The sequence below is a fragment of the Pristiophorus japonicus genome, chromosome 15 (assembly GCF_044704955.1).
Source record: "Pristiophorus japonicus isolate sPriJap1 chromosome 15, sPriJap1.hap1, whole genome shotgun sequence".
Taxonomy (NCBI): domain Eukaryota; kingdom Metazoa; phylum Chordata; class Chondrichthyes; family Pristiophoridae; genus Pristiophorus; species Pristiophorus japonicus.
The window spans coordinates 62,090,059-62,113,219 of record NC_091991.1 but is presented as its reverse complement, the minus strand read 5'-3'; the positions used below and the strand labels follow the sequence as shown (position 1 = coordinate 62,113,219).

Sequence of the window (23,161 nt, the reverse complement as noted above, 5' to 3'; positions counted from 1 at the left end):
ACTATCAATTATTCTGAGGGTTATAAGGGAGGACTTATGATGGGGCAGCTTCTGTTATCTCAGTGTCATTGGTGGTCCTATTCCTATAGGACTAATGCTGTTTGTTTATAACATTTTGCAGACAATGCCAAGGAAGTATTCAGCACCAGGTCAACTCTGTGTCTCCATGACAAACTCCGTGGGGGGAGCTTCTATTTCTGCTGCCTCAGTTGGCTCTTTGGGTCCTTTCAGCAAGACTCCTATCGGCCAGTATGGCTATCCTGGAGCACCTTACAGTGGCCAGTGGACTGGAGCACCTCCCCAGCAGCAACCAGGCATTATTCCACCAACACCAGGCCTCCAGTTTCAAGCAGTCGGCACCACTTCACTACAGAGCTTTCCCTTGGGCACTTTGCAGAAATCTGTCAGCAATCCTCCTGGATCCAATCTTAGGACAACGTAGATACACAGTTCTAGTTCTGGATAAGTGTGATCAATCGACTGAGTGGAATTCAAGGTTAAATGGCCTCTGCTGATGTTGCTGGAGATAGGTCATAGAGCTTTAAAACATACAAATGGCTGACACTGCTTTTATATACACAGCATCATTTGAGAGCTATTTTACTAGTTCTGTTTCAAACAGCGTTCTGTGCGGACATGTATTTACCCATCAGTTTTTGATGTTCAAACACTGTGATATATAAATGTTGTTGGACAACAGTAGTTAAGTGGATTTAGAGGGTTTAAAGTTTAAAAAAAAAACAAAAAAACTAAAGCTAGCTATAATCCATACTTATCAGAGACACTTTAACTTCCTTTGTTACTTCATTGTATTAGGTAAATAAATGTGAATGTAAAATTGTATAAATGTACTTGAATATCTGTTTTCCCAGTATGCTTGCTGGATTCATAGTGCCTTGTATTGTGCTTCTGACTTGTCTGCAGGAAAGCACTTAGTGTCCCCAACAGAGAAAATAAAGAGAGCAAGTGAAGTGGTAAAGTGGATAGTTCATACTTGTTCTTCAACAGAGCTGTTGGCATTCGCAGTGACTGAAATACGTCCATTCTGTAAATCTGTTGCAGTCTTTGTCCTTCCCTCCCAAGTGATGTTAAAATATGGAGTCACTTAAGGCCAAGATATTAACGGTAAAAGTTTTCTTATGTAGATTCAAGGTCTGGATTTTCCAGGATATTCAGCAAGTGCTGCTGTTTCCGGAAATGCATTGGAAATGTCGATGTGGTTAGGTTAGACTATGTTGAAGTCACCAAGTCTAAAATATTAGATAATAGTTGTTGCCCCCTCTAAAGACTGCTGGTACATATGAAAAGCAGCATTCCCTCTAAGGCCAAAACACCTTTCTTTCATTTTCCTTCATGAAATACTGACTGTGGAAGAAAATTAGGTTCTGCAATGCATCTACCATTAATCCTTTTGAATGTAATTCATAATTGCAGTTTATTGACCATTTGTTTTTTTTTACTTCATTAACCCTGATACAATTTACTTTGTAGTTGGAGGTTGTCGCCATGAAAATAATTTGTGAACCAACACAGGAAAATGTTCTGAACCTGGATATGTGAGAAATGTGAAAAATGATATAGGAAAACTAGTTTCTGGAAGGCCTTCTGACATTCTACCCTGGGTTTTCCTAGTATGTTAATCTAATACATAAGTGAACAGAAATTTTAAATTTCACTGTCCATATTTTATATGCAGCAGTGACCATATATAGAACAAATATATGAAATACAAAATTTAAGACGACACTGATGTATAAGATTTGTATTTTTCTTTACATTTCTCACTTAATGAAAAAGAATGCTGATTTAAAAGTATTTGATAAATTGTTTCCAGTATGAACAACTACTTAAATACATAGCTGTGCCTTCTCTTCCCCCACCCCCCCTCCCCATCCACCAAAAAATGATATTTTCCCTTTTGTTTCCTATTCATCCAAACTACAGAAGTTTAATTTTTGTTTTGCCAGGTATTTGCAGAAAAGTAACTGCTAAAGAACTGGATGAGGGAATATTTTTGCAGTTTTTAGTGGAGAATAATAGGACAAATATAACTTAACAACATTTGGCTGTGAAGGTTGTTTTTTAAAAAAAAGGTTTCAGTTCTCTGACTTTATCAAAGAACTGTTAAAACCCTGCATATGTAGTTGTTGCAAAATGCAGGTCAGCACTTTATTTTGTTTGTTTTTTTTTTAAGTAAAATTGAGGACGGTTGCACCATTTATAAAAAAAAAATAAGACTTTTCAATATGAATGAATGGTTAGTTCTGCTGTAACTGTTGCAACAATTCATGGAACTGAAGAATTTCTACTGCAGCATCTATTGCAGACGGTTGCTAATGTGAGCCTTAAACAATATTGAATGGAGTTGGGAAGCTTAGAAGTTGTAGAAGTAGACATACTGTAGCAAATTATTCCAATAGCTCTTGTTTGAAATGCCCAAACTCTAAGAAAAGCATGCATTGAAAGAGGAGTTCCCATGTATAAATTACCTGTTATGAAGAACACACTTCTGTCTTTCACAAGGCTTTGTTTAAAAAGAAAAACTTCAAAGAATTATTGTGTAATTTTATTGTTGGTTGAAAGTGTAATGGTATTTTCTGTGTGACCTGGGGGTTTTACTTTTGTTTTAGGCAGATAGGCATGCTAATGAAAAGCTTTTATTTCTCTTTCTGTGTCTTTGCTTCCCTTTTAATAAAATTTGAACTGGTACGGGGACCGTTTCAGCAGCTGCTTTCACTGTATCTCTACCCTGTGCTTCACGATGTTTGTTATTCTGTTGTGGATTTCTTTCTTTAAAACAAAGGATAAATTGAGAAAGGAAAAAAAAGCAAGTACTGCAATCAGTATTACTCCTTAGACTGCAATAAACTGTGAAAAGTCCACACAAATACATTGCATTTTTTTTAGTAGAAAGTAACTTTTTTAGTTGGGTTACCTGACCTTGGAAAACCCCTAGATATTCTGTGAAATTTATGCCATTTGCATGAGGTTGAGGAGAAAGCTCAAGAATGCTTAACTTAAGTTTCTCAGCCCTCAGTTTCCTCTTCCTTCTCCACCCATCTGTTCCCTCCCTTCCCTAAAACTCTAGTGGAAGTGGAGGTGGATGTGAAATGATATGCAATACTTAGTGCTGGGATTTCTGTTGGAGATATGCTGTTAGTTTACTTAATGTTTGTTTTTGGTTCCTGTTTAAGTACAGGCTGGCAGTTAGAGTTTCAGTATATGTATGCTATTGTGCATTGGGATGCATATTTTTATGCAGTTGATATATTCTGCATTGTTTTGCTCTGTAGTTGAGAATTAACATCATCCAACATCTAAAGCAAAAAGCAGCTGGTCTTGATTTATTTTAAACTAGGATGCAGCACACAATTCTTCCCTCTTCCCCCTTGTTTCAGGCTTTTTAATATCGTGCAAAAAGCTGGATCCATTTTGCCATTTCCCTCCTGTGGAAAACAATTAAAAATAAAAAAAATGTACAAATGTTATAAATGCTACTGACCGGTATTATTATTTTATGTAATACTCTTGATACCTTTTTCCCCCACAAATTGCAATCTTGAAATGACTGACTCTTATGTTGCTCTGGAGTTCAGTGTCTGTCCTGGAGATCTCCTTTCATTATTTAACATTATACACTGTAAAGAAATGTGGGGATCATTTGCAACATGAATTGTATGTTTGCACTAAATAAGGGTGTTGAGCTACATGTAAGATTGCGCTTTGCGCTGAAATTTGTTACTTTCTTTGTAGATTATTAACTGAAATCATTCAAATAAAAATGATCAAAATCTCAACACCAATCTGTCTGCATGTTTATCACACAAATAAAAGTCCATCCAGCCTGGATGACCTCGGCTTTGTTTTTAATTAATTTTAGTTGCTGGAGGCTTTTGAGGAGGATTCAGTGCCAGTGATGAGAGAACGACAGTAACTAACGTGTGGAGGACCAATACCTCATGAACATAAGTGAAAGTCAATTTATGATCTCATTGAACACCTGTAAGTCTTATTACTGATGACATTTGGTGTTGCTTCTAATGGAATATTTACAGTAAGTTGAATTTGGTTTTTTTTTAAAAAGTATGTCGTCCAAAATAATCCGAATTCACGATAATTTTGGATGACAAGGACTCAACCCACTTGGTTCATCCATCCAGAAAGTTCTTAAAATCCCCCTATTGAAGCATCCGTTCGTTCCTTAAATGTTTCCAGGTTTTCCGCCTCCATGACTCTCTAAGTCAATTCCATGTATTTATTACTTGGTGCAAAGAAAAATTTCCTGTTACCTGTCCTAAATTTATCTTTTACTCGTTTGGACTGGTGTCCCTGTATTTTTTCTCTCAATTGAATTTAAAGTAATATTCCAAATTTACTTCATCCTCTCCCTTAACTATTGAATTCTGTTATAAGATCACTTCTTGGATGCCTCCTTTAAGGTACATGAGATGACGTTTCTGCAGTGTTTCCTCAACTTGACAGTTTGACACTTGAGATCAGGCTCATGGCTCATGTCTGTAATGCTTCCAGCACTTGAATGTCATCTCCGTTGTGTCTCGGTGATCTAGACTAGACGACATACTCGAGTCGTCATCTGACCAGAGCACACTGCAGTTTGATTACAACTTCCTCTGACTTCATAGAATCATAGAATAGTACAGCACAGAAGAAACCATTGAGTCTGTGACAGCGCTTTTGAAGAACAATCCAGTTAGTCACACTCCCCCACTCTCTCCCCATAGCCCTTTCTCCTTTTCAAGTACTTATCCAATTCCCTTTTGAAGGCTTCTAACTAATCTGTTTCCACCACCCTTGTGACTTGTACACTACTGTTTGGTTATGAAGTTCAACATTAGTTAGATATGTCTAGTATCCAGTCTACTAAGATCCCCAAGTCTCTTTCAGCTCATGAAACTGCTGTTTCCGCACCATTTATGAAGTATGAATTTTTGAGAAGAAAAAAACAATTGGGAAGGCAAAGAGGAACTATGAAGTTAACTTATCAAGGAACATAAAACAAAATAGTAAAATATTTTACAGGCACATCAATAACAAAAGGAAGGTTGGAATGGGAATAGAGTCATTAAGGGATAGACAGGATAATACCACGGGTAACAATAGAGAGATGGCAGAAATATTAAATAATTTCTTTGCATCAGTATTTACCAGGGAGATAGAACAGGTGGACAGACATTGGATGATGAGATTATTAATGAGATAAGTACATTTAAAATAAAAAGAGGGATATTTCAACTAATCAAACTCTGGATAAAACGCTTGGATGGATTGCATCCATGCATTTTAAAGAATCTAGGGAAGAGATAGCAGAGGCCTATTTAATCGTTAGAAAAAGGTGTAGTGCCAGAGGACTGGCAGATAGCTAATGTAATACTGTGCCTATAATTTAAGAAAGGGGATAAAACATATCCAGGGAATTGTAGACTAGTTAGCTTATTGGTGGTAGGAAAAATAATGGAATCCTACTAAAGGAGAAACAAGAACATCTTAAAACCAAAAATATAATGGTCAGATTTCAAAAGGGAAAGTCTTGCTTGACCAACCTTATTGAATTTTTTGAAGCGGTAACAGAGTAGACAACTGTAATGCAGTAGATGTCATTTATATAGATTTTCAAAAGGCCTTCGTTTGTACCCCATAATAGACTGATGAACAAGGTCAGAGAATGCAGTGTCAGGGGACAAGTAGCCGAATGGACAACTAGCTGGCTTCAAGACAGTAAGCAGAGAGTAGGGATAAAAGGTGGATAATAGTGTGCCACAAGGATCAGTGCAGGGACCACTGTTGTTCACAATTTATATTAACGATTTAGACTTTGGAATCAAAAACACAATTTCTAAATTTACAAATGACACCAAATAGTCAATACTGAGGAAAACCAACAAATTACAGGAGGACATTAATAAACTTGCAGAATGGGCATATAATTGGCAAATGAAGTTCAACACAGATAAATGTGAGGTATTACATTTTGGTAGGAAGAATAGGGAGGTCACTTATTACTTGGAGGGTGCGAGTCTAGGTGAGATAGAGGAACAAAGGGATCTAGGAGTACAAATACACAAATCACAAAGTTACGACACAGGTTAGTAAGGCCATTTTTAAAAAAAAACAAGCACGAGGGTTTATTTCTAGAGGTATAGAATTGAAAAGTAGATAAGTTATGCTCAACCTGTATCAAACTTTAGTTAGACCACACATGGAGTACTGCGTACAATTCTGGTCGTCATGTTGTAAAAAGGATTTAGAGGGTGCAGAGAAGATTTACAAGGATGAGACCAAGAAATGCGAGGGTATACATATCAGGAAAGGATGAACAGGCTGGATCTCTTTACTCTTGAAAGAAGGCGGCTGAGGGGGCGACCTAATAGAGGTCTTTAAAGTTATGAAATGTTTTGATAGTGGATAGAGAGAGAATGTTTCCACTTGTGGGGAGGAGTATAACTAGAGGCCATCAATTTAAGATAGTCACCAAGAAATCGAATAGGGAATTCAGAAGAAACTTCTTTACCCAAAGAGTGGTGAGAATGTGGAACTCGCTACCACGGAGTGGTTGAAGTAAATAGTATAGATGCATTTAAGGGGAGGCTAGACAAGCATATGAGGGAGAAGGGAATAGATAGATGCTGATAGATTTAGATGAGGAAAGACGGGAGGAGATTTGAGTGGAGCATTTACTAGTTGGGCCAAAGGGCCTGTTTCAGTGTTGTATATCCTATGTAATCCGACATATGTAATGTATGTTACCTATCCTTCCAATGTCAATGCTCTACACTTGTCTATTAATTTTTATCTGCCATTGTTCTGCCCAACTCAATTCTGTCATTTTTGAGCTGCCTCTTGTGATTCCACTGACTACTAGTTTGGTATTGTCTGCAAATCTGACCACTTTGCATTGAGTTTCTAAATCCAGTTTATTTATGTAAATTAGTAATGGTCCAAACAATGACACATGATGCACCCCATTCGGTATTTCTTCTCCCCTCTCCTCCCAATCACCATCCTGACAAACTCCTCTAAGGAATATTCATTGACTGAAGGCTGGAGAACAATCAGGCAAAATACATGGGGTTAGATTTTATTTCCTGTTGATGACTGTTGAACGATACAAAATCTCTGAACTCTCTCAAACATGTGGGGATGTAGCTGGGACTACAGGTTGGTGCCACCCATGTGAAAGCAAGAGACTGCAAAAGACTAGCTGGTCCATTGAGTCTGACCTGTACTGTTGTGGTGCTACTTATGCGCACCATGACTCCTATCTGCCCCCACCAGCCAGCTATGCAATATCCTGAGAGATGAAAAGCAGGAGAAAAAAACAAGGCAAATTTTGGGGATTAACCTGGAGGAAATTTCTCTCTATCTCCTGGTGATCAAACAAGTTCCAGGAGACCACAGTGATTGGGAGACACATTTGCCAATACTCTACTATTTCCTATATGTAGTGACGTCGGCCACTTTCAGGAACTGGTCTAGCTTGAATGTTTGCGGCGAATCTGCAGGTGCTGATAATGACTCTTCCATGAAAAGAAATACTTCACACCTAACCTAGTTCAATGATTATAACTGATTCATGTCCCTTAATCCTCCCTAATCCACATAACTGGACTAGCCTATCCATCGGGACCAAATCTAATCCTTTTCATTATTTTAAAGACCTCAGTCAAATCTCCTGTCTACATTTTCTACAGTTAAAGCCCAGACTGCCTCAGCCTAGTGTGGTAACTAAGGGTCTTTAACTAGGTATTAATCTAGTAGCCTCCTTTGAAACTTTTCCAGGGCCTCTATCACTCAACATGAAGGGACCCAAACTGGACAGCATATTCTAAATGAAGCCAAACCAAATTGTTACATGAGACAGTTTAGATCATTCTAGCCATGCCTATATCACTGGCCAACTGTTGCAAAAGATTTGGTTTGAAGACCTAAAACATCTTATACAGATGTATTCTATAGATGTCAACAAATGATTCAAAATTATTTGACAGCATTGTGAATTCTTGCATGCATAAGATGACATTTTATGTATTACTTTGCAACACATGGGGCAAAAAAACAAATAAAACACTACACTGGCACTTGATGCTGCCTCAGTTATCTTAATGCTGCTGACTTGTAGCACTTGTAACAGGCAACAGTACAAGTAACACACATTTAAGTTTTGTTGGAGAGGTTAAAACTGCTTCTGGCTTGCAGTAGATTATTTTGTGAAGTACTTCAGAATTAATTTTGAAAGTGGGTCATTCAGGAAATAGTATTGGTTATTTCAAAATGCTCATTGCTGCATAAAAAAAAATCATACATATAAATATATCTGCTCATCTGTTGCAATTGTTTTTGAAGCTTGATCAGTTTAAATAGTAGACCACCTATGGCTTAAGATAAATTGGTGCATATTGTATCTGAGCTGTGTTGCTTGGTTTCTTGTCTCCTGCTTCTCGTTCATGCCTGTTCTCTCCCTTTTCTGCCTCTTGTCTCTGCTTTCATTTGGGAGTTGCATGACTTGATAGGAAGGGAATTCCATAGCTTACGGCCTAGACATCTGAAGACACGGCCACCAATGGTGGGATGAAGAAAATCAGGGATACACGAGGCTAGAACTGGAAGAATGCAGAGTTCTCAGAGTTGTAGGGCTGGAGGAGGTTACTGAGATGGGAATGGGTGAGTCCATGGAGGGATTTGAAAAGACGCAAATTTTAAATTCGAGGCATTGTTGGACCGACAAGAAGGTTTTCGACCTTGAAAGAACACAACAGAAGTATGTGGTATGGAAAAGGTAGATTCAGTAAATAACTTCAAACTGCATGATGAGTAGGAGACAGATATAGGTTCAAAATAGTAAACGGCAAATTTAGGACTGATGTCAGGAAGTTCTTAACACAAAGAATGGTCAGCACAGGGGATCCACAGGAAGAGTGCAGGCAAAATCCCAAAGTATATAAGAAGCAATTGGAATGCAGTGATGGAGACTGTCGGGTCTTTCTAGAAAAATGAACTAAGATAGGCCAATGGCCCATCTTGTGGTTGCTTTTCAGTGACAGTTCTCCAGAATCCACTTACTGGATGCTGAATTGCTGAAAAGCCATTGAGAAAGTCTGTGAAGTGTTGGCTTGTGAAGAAAGGAGTGAAAACCTGAATCAGGGCAAATGAAACTAGTCTGCTTTTGTACAGTTACATGTGCCTGGTTAAAGGAGCAGCATTTTGCCTGCCTTATCCTTTCAATGGGCAATGCTAAGGGTCGAGTAGGGGTGCAGAGGTGGGGCTGTGGAAATTATAGCTATTAAGCAATATTCCTTTTGAGACAAGATGCGCATTGATTATTTTAAAAAGGAATTTCCCCCCCCCTTTTCTTTGCTTCTTGTTCAAAGGTGCTTCCTTTTGCTGAGTTATCATTCAATGGAAGCTGATGTTCTGGTAGCTCATGCAAGAGGCTTATACAATGCACAGCAGCAGATGATGTGACTGGATTGGCTGCGTTTCTTTATAGGAGGGAGGTGGATGGAGAGTGAATTTCAGCCATTGTGTCAACAAGGATTCAGTCTAAAGTGCATAGAATATGGAATATTACAACATCTCACAAGTATGTCTGCTACCCCCAGAAACATAACTACATTCTCAGCATTTTTTTCACTGACTTTATTCGGCTGAAGATTGCTATTCTGAATAATTACCACCTGACAACTCTATTTGGCGAGAGAATAGAGTGCTTACTCAGTGACAATATTAAATCAAGACTTTTGAGCAGGGGGCAAAAATTTCATTTGATGGCTGAATCTTGAATTACATAGGAAATTAGATGGGGTGGAGCATGGGTACTTCTAGGTCTTTACCCATTCTCTTGCAGCACTAAGAAGTAATATTAAAAACACCAATCCAGATCTCATTTGGATAAACCATCTTAATAGAGAAAGATAATTTGCGAGAGGCCTGTACAGAATGTTTCCCAAAAACAAATGTTTTGTGTGGCTAGCGAGACATACAAGGCACATGGAGAATTGCTGGCGGGACCCAGAAAGTAAGTATAAAAGGAGCAGAATGAAAGCCGACCTGTGAGAATGAAGAACCGCAGATAGGCCGGAGAGAGAGGGTAAAAGGGCCGCTGTGAAACGCTGACCTGTGAGAGAGCGGAGAATTGCGGTGAGACAACAACTTGCATTTATATAGCGCCTTTAATGTAGTAAAACGTCCAAGGCACTTCACAGGAGTATTACAAAACAAAATTTGACTGAACTACAGATGGAAATATTGGAATGGATGACCAAAAACAGTCAAATTTTAAGGAGTGTCTTCGAGGAGGGGAGAGAGAGATAGAGATGCAAAGAGGTTTACGGAGAGATTTCTGGAGCTTATGGTCTAGGCAACTGTAGACATAGAATAAAATGAACACAGAGAGTGCAAAGAATGGTGGGGAGACCCAGACAGTGAGGGTAAACACACAGTAACTCTCAGCAAAATGATGGGACAGCTGAAACCTATTGTCTGCTCATCCAGTGCCATATGGGTAATCCAGGATGCTTCGTATGTCTTGGCCAATGTGTCCTGGATTGCAGGTCCTAGGAGATGGTCACACTGCAGCCACAGAGTTCAGGGTAGGAAGAAGAAGCAGGCAGTGGAAGAGCTTACAACCTGGTTTTCAGTAATGAGGCTGACAACACCAAGTGAGGGCAGTTTAGAACAAATCCAAGTCATTTTGAGGCAAATGACTGCACGGGGGGGAGAGGGAGGAGGAGAGGACAGCAAAGTGCAGCAATGCCATGGTCATAGGGGTTTTGATAGACACGCGTTTCTGCAACCACTGCCATGAGTCTCTCATGGATAGAGGACATCGCTGAACACTTGCAGAATATTCCGCAGTGGCAAAGGGAACAGCCAAAAGTTGTGGTCCATGTTGGAACCAATGATCAAGGAAAGAAAAGGGTTGAGGTCTGACGGTCACAGTTTCAGGAGCTAGAGAAAATGCTGTGTTTATAGGGGGATTCGATAGGTGATAAAAAGCACAATCTCTGGTCTGGTAATCTGAACAACTTGTATTTATATAGCGCCTTTAATGTTATAAAACATCAAAAATACTCCCACTGCCACGTGCTAATGAATATAGGAACAGCAAAATAAAGCAGGTTAATTCGTGGCTGGAGAAATGGTGCAGGAGGGAGGGCTTCAGATTCCTGGAACATTGTGTCCACTTCTGGGGCAGGAGGGATTTGTACAAGGTTGCATTTGAACAGGGCTGGTACCAACGTCCTCAAGTGGAGATTAACTAGTGTTGTGGAGGAGCGTTCAAACTAATTTGGGCGGGGGTGGGGTGCCAGGGAGTGGAACCAGGATGCAGCATGAGAGAGGAGAAACTGGCTGGAATTTTTTTTGGGGGGAGAGGAAAGAGAAAGAGAGAGAGAGAGAGGAGAGTGGTGATCAGCGGGTGGGAAACGGTTTTCTTTCGACAGCGGATCAGAACCCCGCTGTCAACCCAAGCCATTCCTTTCATATTCACCACCATTGCGGGGGCTACCGTTACGTCTCACCATTCATTGCAACTCACTAAGCCACTTCCAAAGTGCACACACATCTGTCCAAGAACACAGTGTTGAAAATAAAGGTTTCAATGTTTGACAGCACATTAACAGAAACTTTACATGAACATTGGATAAAACACCCAAGTGTCTACCCTTGTATGTTGTTTGTTGGTATGATTGGACTAGGATGAGGGCGAGTGTGAGGGGTGGCTAGTGAGATGGGGATGTGATAATGTAGATAGAGAGGGATGGGTGGATGTGCAAGATAAATTGGTGTGAGTAAGGATGTGCAAGGGTAGGGACAGCAGAGAGATGGGGATGTGGTGAGAGGCACTGCAGGATGAATGGGTGTGGCTTTGCAATCACATTTCGTGATCATCTGAGATTATTGAGAGGTTTGCGCCACTGCAGCCTGGTCCTCCTGATGATATCCCTGCTTGTGACCTTCTGTGCAATGTGTGTTGGTCTCCTGGGGAGGTCTCTTCCACCCATCGGAAGGGAAGAGGATCTCCCAATGTGGAGGGAGTTATGGGAGAGCCTGGGTGCAGCACTGTGCCTTTGTGCCGTCATTGTCAATGTTTGCAACACTTTAATGTTGTAGAACACTGACAGCACAAAAGTCAATAAAGTTGGCCATGGTCCCTTTAAAGGAAACCGGTTGATGATGCGTCATGAAATGATGTCACCAGACCCGCTTTCTCTAATTGGATTGGAAAACGCTTAACAAGCCCCATCAAGGGAAAATCATTTTCGACAGTAGGATGGAGCCAGCACTGGGGTCGGGACCCGTTACTGACATCCACCCGCACCAGACCTGCCAATGTCAGCAAAATCCCAGTCAAAGTTTCTGCTTTGGGTGCAATCTGGAAATTTGACACAAATGGCGCTTGAAATTGCACTGACTAGGATATAATTCAAGTTTCTGGTAAAAAAGCATTAATATAATCACAAACATAAAATCTTCAATGACCTAGCTCAATCGGGCAGCGTAATAGAACACAATTGATTTTTTTCTTTGCATTAAAAAATACGTCTTGATGTATTTAAGAGTGATAATCTGGTGCAGTTTTATTAATACAGCTAAAAATGGGTTTATCACAAAAAATAAACATTTAAGTGTCGAGTCCTTTACTCAGGACGGACCATATTTGAAATCACTGAAAAAAAACTATACTGAACCATTTTCATTGGTGTACACTAGTCAGTTTCTTAGTAAATTAATTGTGTTTTATTATGTTAAAACTTAAAACATGCCTACAACAACTTGTATTGTTTTTGTATTCAAAAAATTGGAGTCAATGGGAATCAGGGGGAAAACTTTGCACTGGCTGGAGTCATACCTAGCACAAAGGAAGATGGTCGTGGTTGTTGGAGGCCAATCATCTCCGCCCCCAGGATATCGCTGCAGCAGTTCCTCAGGGCAGTGTTCGAGGCCCAACCATTTTCAGCTGCTTCATCAATGACCTTTCCTCCAACATAAGGACAGAAGTGGGGATGTTCGCTGATGATTGCAGTGTTCAGTTACATTCACATAATGAAGCAGTCCATGCCCGCATGCAGCAAGATCTGGATAACATTCAGGCTTGAGCTGATAAGTAGCAAGTAACATTTGTGTAGCTCAAGTGGCAGGCAATGACTATCGCTAACAAGAGTGAGTCTAACCACTGCCCCTTGACATTCAACGGCAAATCCCCCATCAACAATCTCCTGGGGGTCACCATTGACCAGAAACGTAACCAGATCAGCCACATAAATACTGTGGCTACACGAACAGGTCAGAAGCTGGGTATTCTGCGGCGAATGTCAGCTTCTGATTCCCCAAAGCCTTTCCACCATCTACAAGGCACAAGTCGGGTGTGATGGAATACTCTTCACTTGCTTGGATGAGTACAGCTCCAACAACTCAAGCAGCTCGACAACATCCAGCACAAAGCAGCCTGCTTGATTGGTATAAAAGGGGTCGGGGGTCTAGTAAGGAGGAGGAACTGAGGGAAATCCTTATTAGCCGGGAAATTGTGTTGGGGAAATTGATGGGATTGAAGGCCGATAAATCCCCAGGGCCTGATGGACTGCATCCCAGAGTACTTAAGGAGGTGGCCTTGGAAATAGTGGATGCGTTGACAGTCATTTTCCAACATTCCATTGACTCTGGATCAGTTCCTATGGAGTGGAGGGTAGCCAATGTAACCCCACTTTTTAAAAAAGGAGGGAGAGAGAAAACAGGGAATTATAGACCGGTCAGCCTGACATCGGTAGTGGGTAAAATGATGGAATCAATTATTAAGGATGTCATAGCAGTGCATTTGGAAAGAGGTGACATAATAGGTCCAAGTCAGCATGGATTTGTGAAAGGGAAATCATGCTTGACAAATCTTCTGGAATTTTTTGAGGATGTTTCCAGTAGAGTGGATAAGGGAGAACCAGTTGATGTGGTATATTTGGACTTTCAGAAGGCGTTCGACAAGGTCTCACACAAGAGATTGATGTGCAAAGTTAGAGCACATGGGATTGGGGGTAGTGTACTGACATGGATTGAGAACTGGTTGTCAGACAGGAAGCAAAGAGTAGGAGTAAATGGGTACTTTTCAGAATGGCAGGCAGTGACTAGTGGGGTACCGCAAGGTTCTGTGCTGGGGCCCCAGCTGTTTACACTGTACATTAATGATTTAGATGAGGGGATTAAATGTAGTATCTCCAAATTTGCGGATGACACTAAGTTGGGTGGCAGTGTGAGCTGCGAGGAGGATGCTGTGAGGCTGCAGAGCGACTTGGATAGGTTAGGTGAGTGGGCAAATGCATGGCAGATGAAGTATAATGTGGATAAATGTGAGGTTATCCACTTTGGTGGTTTAAAAACAGAGAGACAGACTATTATCTGAATGGTGACAGATTAGGAAAAGGGGAGGTGCAAAGAGACCTGGGTGTCATGGTACATCAGTCATTGAAGGTTGGCATGCAGGTGCAGCAGGCGGTTAAGAAAGCAAATGGCATGTTGGCCTTCATAGCGAGGGGATTTGAGTACAGGGGCAGGGAGGTGTTGCTACAGTTGTACAGGGCCTTGGTGAGGCCACACCTGGAGTATTGTGTACAGTTTTGGTCTCCTAACCTGAGGAAGGACATTCTTGCTATTGAGGGAGTGCAGCGAAGGTTCACCAGACTGATTCCCGGGATGGCGGGACTGACCTATCAAGAAAGACTGGATCAACTGGGCTTGTATTCACTGGAGTTCAGAAGAATGAGAGGGGACCTCATAGAAACATATAAAATTCTGACGGGGTTAGACAGGTTAGATGCAGGAAGAATGTTCCCAATGCTGGGGAAGTCCAGAACCAGAGGTCACAGTCTAAGGATAAGGGGTAAGCCATTTAGGACCGAGATACGGAGGAACTTCTTCACCCAGAGAGTGATGAACCTGTGGAATTCTCTACCACAGAAAGTTGTTGAGGCCAATTCACTAAATATATTCAAAAAGGAGTTAGATGAGGTCCTTGCTACTAGGGGGATCAAGGGGTATGGCGAGAAAGCAGGAATGGGGTACTGAAGTTGAATGTTCAGCCATGAACTCATTGAATGGCGGTGCAGGCTAGAAGGGCCGAATGGCCTACTCCTGCACCTATTTTCTATGTTTCTATGTACCCCATCCACTACCTTAAGTAATCACTCACTCCCTGCACCATCGATGCACTGTGGATGCCATGTGTACCATCGACAAGATGTACTGCAGCACCTCCCAAACCCGTGAGCTCAAGGACAAGGGCAGCAGGCACATGGGAACATCATTATCTCCAAATTTCCCTCCAAGTCACACACATTCCTTCATCGACGCAGGGTCACAATCCTGGAACTCACTCCCCAGCAGCACTATAGGAGTACCTTCACCATATGGACTGCATTGTTTCAAGGTGGCGGCACACCACCACCTTCTCAAGGGCAATTAGAGGTGAGCAATAAATGTTGCCTTGCAACCCATGAATGAATTTTTAAAAATTATATATCACCTTTAACATAGTAAAATGTCCCCAAGTGCTTCACAGGAGCATTATGAAACAATATTTGACACCAAGCCACATAAGATGATATTGGGACAGATGACCAAAAACTTGGTCAAAGAGTTTTAAGGAGCTTCTTAAAGGAGGGAAAAGAGATAGAGAGGCGGAGAGGTTTAGGGAGGGAGATCCAGAGCTAAGGGCCTTGGCTGCCGAAGGCACGGCTACCAATGGTTGAGCGATTAAAATCGGGGATGCCCAAAAGGCCATAATTAGATGAGCGCAGATATCTAAGAGGGTTGTGAGGCTGGAGGAGATTACAGAGATAGGGAGGGGCAAGGTCATGGAGGGATTTGAAAACAAGAATGAGATTTTTTAAATCGAGGCATTGCTTAACTGAGAGCCAATATACGTCAGTGAGCACAGGAGTGATGGGTGAACGGGACTTGATGAGAGTTAGCACATGGGCAGCAGAGTTTTGGATGACCTCACATTAATGAAGGGTAGAACGTGGGAAGCTGGCCAAGAGTGCGTTGGAATAGTCAAGTCTAGAGGTAACAAAGGCATGGATGAGGGTTTCAGCAGCGGATGAGCTGAGGCAGAGGCAGGGCTGGAGTCCGACAATGTTTCCAGAGGTGGAAATAGGCGGTCTTAGTGATGACATAGATATGTGGTCAGAAGCTTATTTTGGGGTAAAAAATGACACCATGGTTCAGCTTCAGACAGTTACCTGGGAGAGGGATGGAGTCAGTGGCTAAAGAACACAGTTTGTGGCAAGGACTGAATACAATGGCTTCTGTCTTCCCAATACGTAATTGAAGGAAATTTCTGCTCATCCAGTACTGAATGTCAGATAATCAGTCTGACAACTTAGAGACAGTAGAAGGGTCGAGATTGGTGGTGGTGAGATAGAGCTGGGTGTTGTCAGCGTACGTGTTGAAACTGACGCTGTGTTTTTGGATGATGTCGCCAAGGATAGATCCTTGAGGGACACCAGAGGTAACGGAGTGGGAAGAGAGCTATTTGGCTACAATTAGATAGATAAAAATTGAACTAGTTGAGTGCAATCCCACTCAGCTGGACGACAGCCTACTAGTGCCTGCACAAGCGAAAATAAGCTCATTTTGAAAACTCTGCTCGAATGGCAACAGACGCAATTGGTAGAAACTTTCCATCATCATTATTTAAATCTGTGGGTGCGGCCAGCTTCTGGCGAAATGTAGAAACATGATTCACGCTTGATGTGACTTATGTTTAAAATTACCAGATGTTTTGCCCTGGTTCGACTAATTTCAGCTGGATTGAGCTGATAAAATTACGGAGTGACTATTTGTCCAAACTCACTTCTGCGCATTCGTCCTCTGACTCCGCCCCCCAGTGCAATTTCCACTAACCATTTTCTGCGCATGCGTCCTCCCTCCGCTCCCCCCACATCCGGAACTGGCCCCAAACACCACGTTTCCTCCACTGTGTCGACTGAGCCTCTGATTCATCAGGCCCCGAGCTCCCGAATGCATCCTCCACTGTGTCGAGAGGGGTAGCGAGGGGCCGAGAGGAGGGGTGAGGGGTAAGAGAGAGAGAGCTTGTGGAGGGGAGGGAAGAGAGAGAGAGCCGGGGAGGGGATGGGGGTGGGGGCAGAGAGAGGAGAGAGAGCCTGCGGTGGGGAGGGGGGGGGGGGGGGAGGCGGGAGTAATAGAGAGACATGGGTGGGGGGTGGATCAGAGGGGAGAGAGGGAACTCAGGAAAGGTGGATCACATTTTTCCAACCCCCTACAAAGGACATCGTTGGAGTGGATGAAATCCAGAAGTCACAACACTCTTACTATTCACTTCACACCCAATAAACCTGTTAACAATCCATACACAATGCACATCTATGCGCGGGGGGGGGGGGGGGGGGGGTAAGGAGGGACCGGCTTGGGGGGGGGACAGGGGGGATAAGGAGGGACCGGCTTGGGGGGGGGGACAGGGGGGATAAGGAGGGACCGGCTTGGGGGGGGGGGGGCAGGGGGGATAAGGAGGGACTGGCTTGGGGGGGGGGGTAAGGAGGGACCGGCTGGGGGAGACAGCACTTGTGCTGGAGTAAGGAGAGACTTCGGCTGGGGGAGGGATGTGTCCTTTCTGACTTCTGCAGTCAAAGTGGATCATGTTACAATGTGCAAAGTTAGGCTGGGTGGTTCCATTTACACATTCCAGGAAAACTTAAGGGTGCGTCTTATCCTCCAAGGGGACCAGTCAGCAGATAATGGAGAGCCAATCAGAGAAACGGCTACAATTCAGTGAGTACAAATAAACGCGTCCATAAAATTAGTGGAAACTCTACCCCAAGATGCATAGAGGACTGGGAGAGATAAATATAATTAGAATAAAGAGTAGCCCAAAAATAGGAGGAATCAGACAGAGGAGCAATGCAAGGCAGACGAAGGCAGGTTTGGAGTGCTTGTGTATAAATGCTTGAGTACGACAAAAGAACATAAGAATTAAGAGCATGAGTTGGCCATACAACCCATTGCGCCCATTCAATAAGATCATGGCTGATCTTCGACCTCAACTCCACTTTCCTGCCCGATCTCCATATCCCTTGATTCTGCTAGAGTCCAAGGGCCGGACTTTCCACTATGATCCTCTGGGCGATATTTTTGGCCTCAGTGCTTTTTTTATTTTTCATGATCGCTGGACGATCACCATTTTAAAAAGCGCTAGTTTCACTTTTTTATTTTGGGCGATAGCCTTAGCGATGTGGAATGGGCCTTAGTGATGTATTCAGTCGTGCAAGGCTGGAGTCGATAGCAACGTGCATTCTGCGCATGCGCGTTTTTTTTAGGAAAGAAGTTTTCCCACGATCCGGGAGTTCAGGGGTCATCTACGCCTGCTCAGAAGAGTGAAAGAGAGGGAGAGAGAGGAGAGAGAAAGCAAGCAGTCTGATACCTTGAAAGATGTCTCGTGATATAAGTATGCATCAGGAGGAACTGTCAGGGAGAAAGAGGGCGGAAGCCTTCTAAAATGAGGCTCTCGTAAATGAGATGGAAAATAGGTGGGGATAATTAACCCGGGGTGGGTGCGGGAAACCTCCCCCCCTGACCTGTCAAAAAATATGGGGCGATATCGTCGCCGTTGTTTCTTCAGTGGCCCACGATAGGCGTGAGGCAGACCAGTACTGCATGAGGTGGAACAGCCTAGTTGCTTCAGCAAGAGTAAGTATTAAATGATTACATTTTAAATTGTAATGATTCACTGAATTAATTAGAATGTAAATCTGCCGGATTGTAATTAAACTCTGTAATCTTGGGTAGCTTCCCTGCTAAGATTTGCACTGGGATCGGAACTGTTATGTATTTAACCCCTTGTAACCTGCATCACACCTGTCCCTTGGGAGCACAGTATATAAGCAGGCCACCCACGAGGTACCTGCACTCTGGAACCTTAATAAAGGAGCTAATGTCACACTTGCTCATTACACACAGTACTCAGTCTGACCATTTATCATGAGCGTAACAATTGGCGATGAGGATGGGATACAAACCTATGCGCCAAGAGGGAGGCCATCAAGAACGCGCCAAGACCACAGAACGTGACGGACCTGCGGTCGCTCCTGGGGTACTTCTGTAATTTGCCACCTGGGTTAAGCACCCTGCTAGAACCCCTACATGCGCTACTGCGCAAGGGAGACAACTGGGTATGGGGGAATTCACAAGAGGCTGCCTTTAAGAAAGCCAGAAACTTAGTGTGTTCTAACAAACTGCTTGTCCTGTATAACCCATGTAAACGATTGGTGTTAGCGTGCGATGCGTCGTCATACGGGTTGGGTGTGTGTTACAAAAGGTTAATGAATCGGGAATTTTGCAACCAGTTGCATATGCATCCAGGAGTTTGTCCAAGGCCAAAAGGGCCTACAGCATGGTTGAAAAAGAGGCTCTGGCGTGCGTTTACGGGGTAAAAAAAATGGACCAGTACTTATTTGGCTTCAAGTTCGAGCTTGAAACTGACCACAAGTCGCTCATATCGCTAATCTCGGAGAGCAAAGGGATTAATACCAATGTCTCTGCCCGCATCCAAAGATGGGTGCTCACGCTGTGGGCATAGAACTGTGTAATCCGCCACAGACCGGGCACAGAGAACTGCGCAGAAGCTCTCAATCAGCTACCATTACCCATCACCGTGGTGGAAGTGGCACAGCCAGCGGACTTGCTCATGGTCATGGAGGCATTTGAGAATGAGAAATCTCCCGTTCTGGCCCGCCAGATCAGGACCTGGACCAGCCAGGATCCTTTACTGTCCTTGGTAAAAAAAAAACGGTGTCCTCCATGGGAGCTGGTCCAGTGTCCCAGTGGAGATGCAGGAAATGATTAAGCCGTTCCACAGACGCAAAGATGAGCTGTCCCTGCAAGTGGACTGTCTTTTATGGGGCAATCGCGTAGTCTTGCCCAAGAAAGGCAGAGACACATTTATTTGCGAACTGCACAACACCCACCCAGGCATTGTAATGATGAAAGCCATAGCCAGATCCCACGTGAGGTGGCCTGGCATTGACTCAGATTTAGAGTCATATGTGCGCCAGTGCAACACTTGCTCTCAGTTGAGCAATGCACCCAGAGAGGCACCGCTAAGTTTGTGGTCATGGCCATCCAAACCGTGGTCGAGGATCCATGTAGACTATGTGGGCCCGTTCATGGACGCTTACTCAAAATAGATTGAATGTACAAAAATGTCTGTAAGCACATCCACGGCCACCATTGAAAGCCTGTGAGCCATGTTTGCCACGCACAGCTTGCCTGATGTCCTAGTCAGCGACAATGGGCCGTGCTTCACCAGTGCTGAATTCAAAGAATTCATGACCCACAACGGGGTCAAACATGTCACATCTGCCCCATTCAAGCCTGCATCCGACAGCCAGGCAGAACGGACAGTTCAGACCATCAAGCAAAGCTGAAACACGTGTCAGAAGGCTCCCTGTAGACCCGATTGTCCCGAGTGCTGTTCAGCTACCGCACCAGACCCCACTCACTCACCGGGATTCCCCCAGCTGAGCAGCTCATGAAAAGGGCGCTTAAAACAAGGCTCTCTCTTGTCCACCTTGACCTACATGATCATGTGGAGGACAAGCGGCATCAACAAAGTGTGCATCATGACCGCGCAAATTTGTCATGTGATATTGAGGTCAATAATCCTGTGTTTGTGCTCAATTATGGACATGGTCCCAAATGGCTCGCTGGCAGTCACAGTAAAGAGGGAATTAGGGTATTTCAGGTCAAACTGACCAATGGACAAACGCACAGAAAACACTCGGACCAAATCAAATTGCGGTTCGCCAACAACTACGAACAACTTGAAGAGGACACCACCAACTTTGACCTTCCAACACACACACAAGTGGCAACTGACACACAGTTGACCACAAAACCGAACTCATCATCCCCAGCAGCCCGGCAAGGTCAGCTGCCCAACAGCCCAGTGAAGAACTGACCAACCCACCCACACCCACATTTGTACCGAGACGATCGACAAGGGAGCGCAAAACCCCAGATCGTCTCACCTTGTAACTAAGTGTACTGTTGACTTCACGGGAGTGATGTTATGTATTTAACTCCTTGCAACCTACATCACACCTGTCCACCAGAGGGCCTACCTGTTGGAGTCCCAAGGGATCCCAGCATCCTTTGGGAGCACAGTATATAAGCAGGCCACTCATGAGGTACCTGTATTCTGGAACCTTAATAAAAGGAGCTAAGGCCACACTTGCTCATTACACACAGTACTCCGTCTGCCCATTTATCATGAGCGTAACAGGAACCTCCACCCTTTGTCTAATTTTGCTCAGATGCCTTACATTTAATCAACAGTATTAATTATTATTTAAAGGAATGACTGGAAACAGACAGACTGCAAACATTCGGCATTTCTACCACGTTAGTTTAGAAGGAGAATGTATGTGTGCTGTGAGCAAGTATTTAACTTGGGCACCGTCTCCTTTTTGGTTACATTGGTGGATGGGGCACGACTGAGCACTGAGGGGTCCGGTCACCTTTACCCAGACTGCGAGTCTCTCCGGCTGCTGTCACTCACACAGTGACCCCAGCTTGGACTGGGGGAGAGCTGCCCTGGCTCACTTTGGGACATTAGCTCCAGCCATACGGAGGTCTCCGAGCACATCCCATGGACACAGTGCCCCCTCCCATTACACTTCTGTCATTGGCGAGCTCACCAGCGGTCTTGATTCCCCTCGGGGAACCTTCATCGATTCCGCTCACAGACTTGGAGGAACATGCCACAGCACTAGTGGGAACCCACAATCATTCTGCCACCGGTGGTGGTGCAGATCCCCTTGTTGCGCCGCAGTGATAATTTAAAGCAATTTAATGGCATTTCATTATAATATATGAATGATGTAATGTTATGCATGCAGCTTCTATACTCTCAGGTTAATCATATGCAACGTCTCTCATTCACATTTATTGCAGTAGTGTTGCTCCTCGTACATATGCCAGCACAGCGCAAGCATTCTCATGTCGACCCTTCTCTTCTAATAACCTCAATTATGTTCTGCAGCTACCCAGACTCACGAGGTGCAAAAGGAGGCCCCTACATCAACCCCTTTACTGAAGCAGGTGGTCATCACCGTGGGTGAGAAACAAGAATCTGAGGAGAAAGACAATTCAGAGTTTTCATCTGCGGTACCTATGGCCACATCATTGTTAACAGATGAAGTAGCGGGGCCAAGCAGCTTGCAGCAGGCCACTCCAAGGCGTCCAGTGCCCATGCCAACCCCACGGCGGTCCAGTCGGTGAAGTAGGCACGCACTGTGACAGGCAGATGCAAATGAGCACATAGCCTCACTGTCAAGGGCAAGCGTCAACATAGGTCGAAAGCTCCTCCAGGCGCTTGGTGGGTTGACTGGCAACATTGCCACACTGTTGCACGAATAACGGAGGGCATGGAGCGGATAGTTGCGGCAATGGGACGAACGGCCGACTCTGTCGATGACTTGCGGCTTGCAATAGTTTCGGGAGACATCACTGCACCCCAAGGTGCCATACCACCAAGCGCCACGACAGATGCGAGATAGGAGGAAGAACTTCCTTCTGACTCGCTCGGGAGACGTTTCTTTGGAAACGTCTTCTCCAGCCACTAAGGTCATTCTGCTGACGTCAACCCTCTCCCCCGCCAGCAGCAGGCCTTGAGGTGCTCTGTTGCAAGACATCTTGATCCCATTACTCGGGAAGTTAGTGGGAAATGGGGGGTTACTACAAGGGAAGCGTGGTTGCAGGTGGGGGGGTTGCTGTATATTGTTTAAAAAAATTGTGTTGAATCTTCACTGTTGGGAATGGTGGGAGGGTGTTGTTATATTTTTGAGTTATAAATGTTGTTGACTGTTGGGGTGTTATATAGGTTTGTTAAAAAAAATTTAAATGATGTCTTCAATTATTAAACATTTTTATTTAACTTTACAATTGTCGTGAAGTGTCTTCTAATTACGTACGGTAAAACATCAATACAATGGTTGGTAATAATGGGCAGGCAAGGATGAAACGTAACGCAACTGTAACTGTCACCAATGTAAGTTCACGCAAAGCATTCATTTATGAGCTGCTGACGCAAGAGTTTTGCAGCTGCGTAACTACCATGGGGCTCTTCCAGTGTTGCGGGGAG

The 23,161-nt window shown here is 43.6% G+C and overlaps 1 protein-coding gene across 4 annotated transcripts in view; it reads left to right on the top strand.

The window, feature by feature from the left end:
• LOC139280809 (serine/threonine-protein kinase WNK1-like) overlaps window positions 1-3,797 on the top strand; it is a 200,007-nt gene extending 196,210 nt beyond the window's left edge. For all 4 annotated transcript variants that reach the window (XM_070900527.1, XM_070900528.1, XM_070900529.1 and 1 more), the window contains one exon: window positions 122-3,797. In XM_070900527.1, coding sequence (XP_070756628.1) covers window positions 122-442 — 321 coding nt within the window. In that variant the 3' untranslated portion in view covers window positions 443-3,797. The remainder of the gene's footprint in view (window positions 1-121) is intronic.
• Window positions 3,798-23,161: the final 19,364 nt, after the last annotated feature.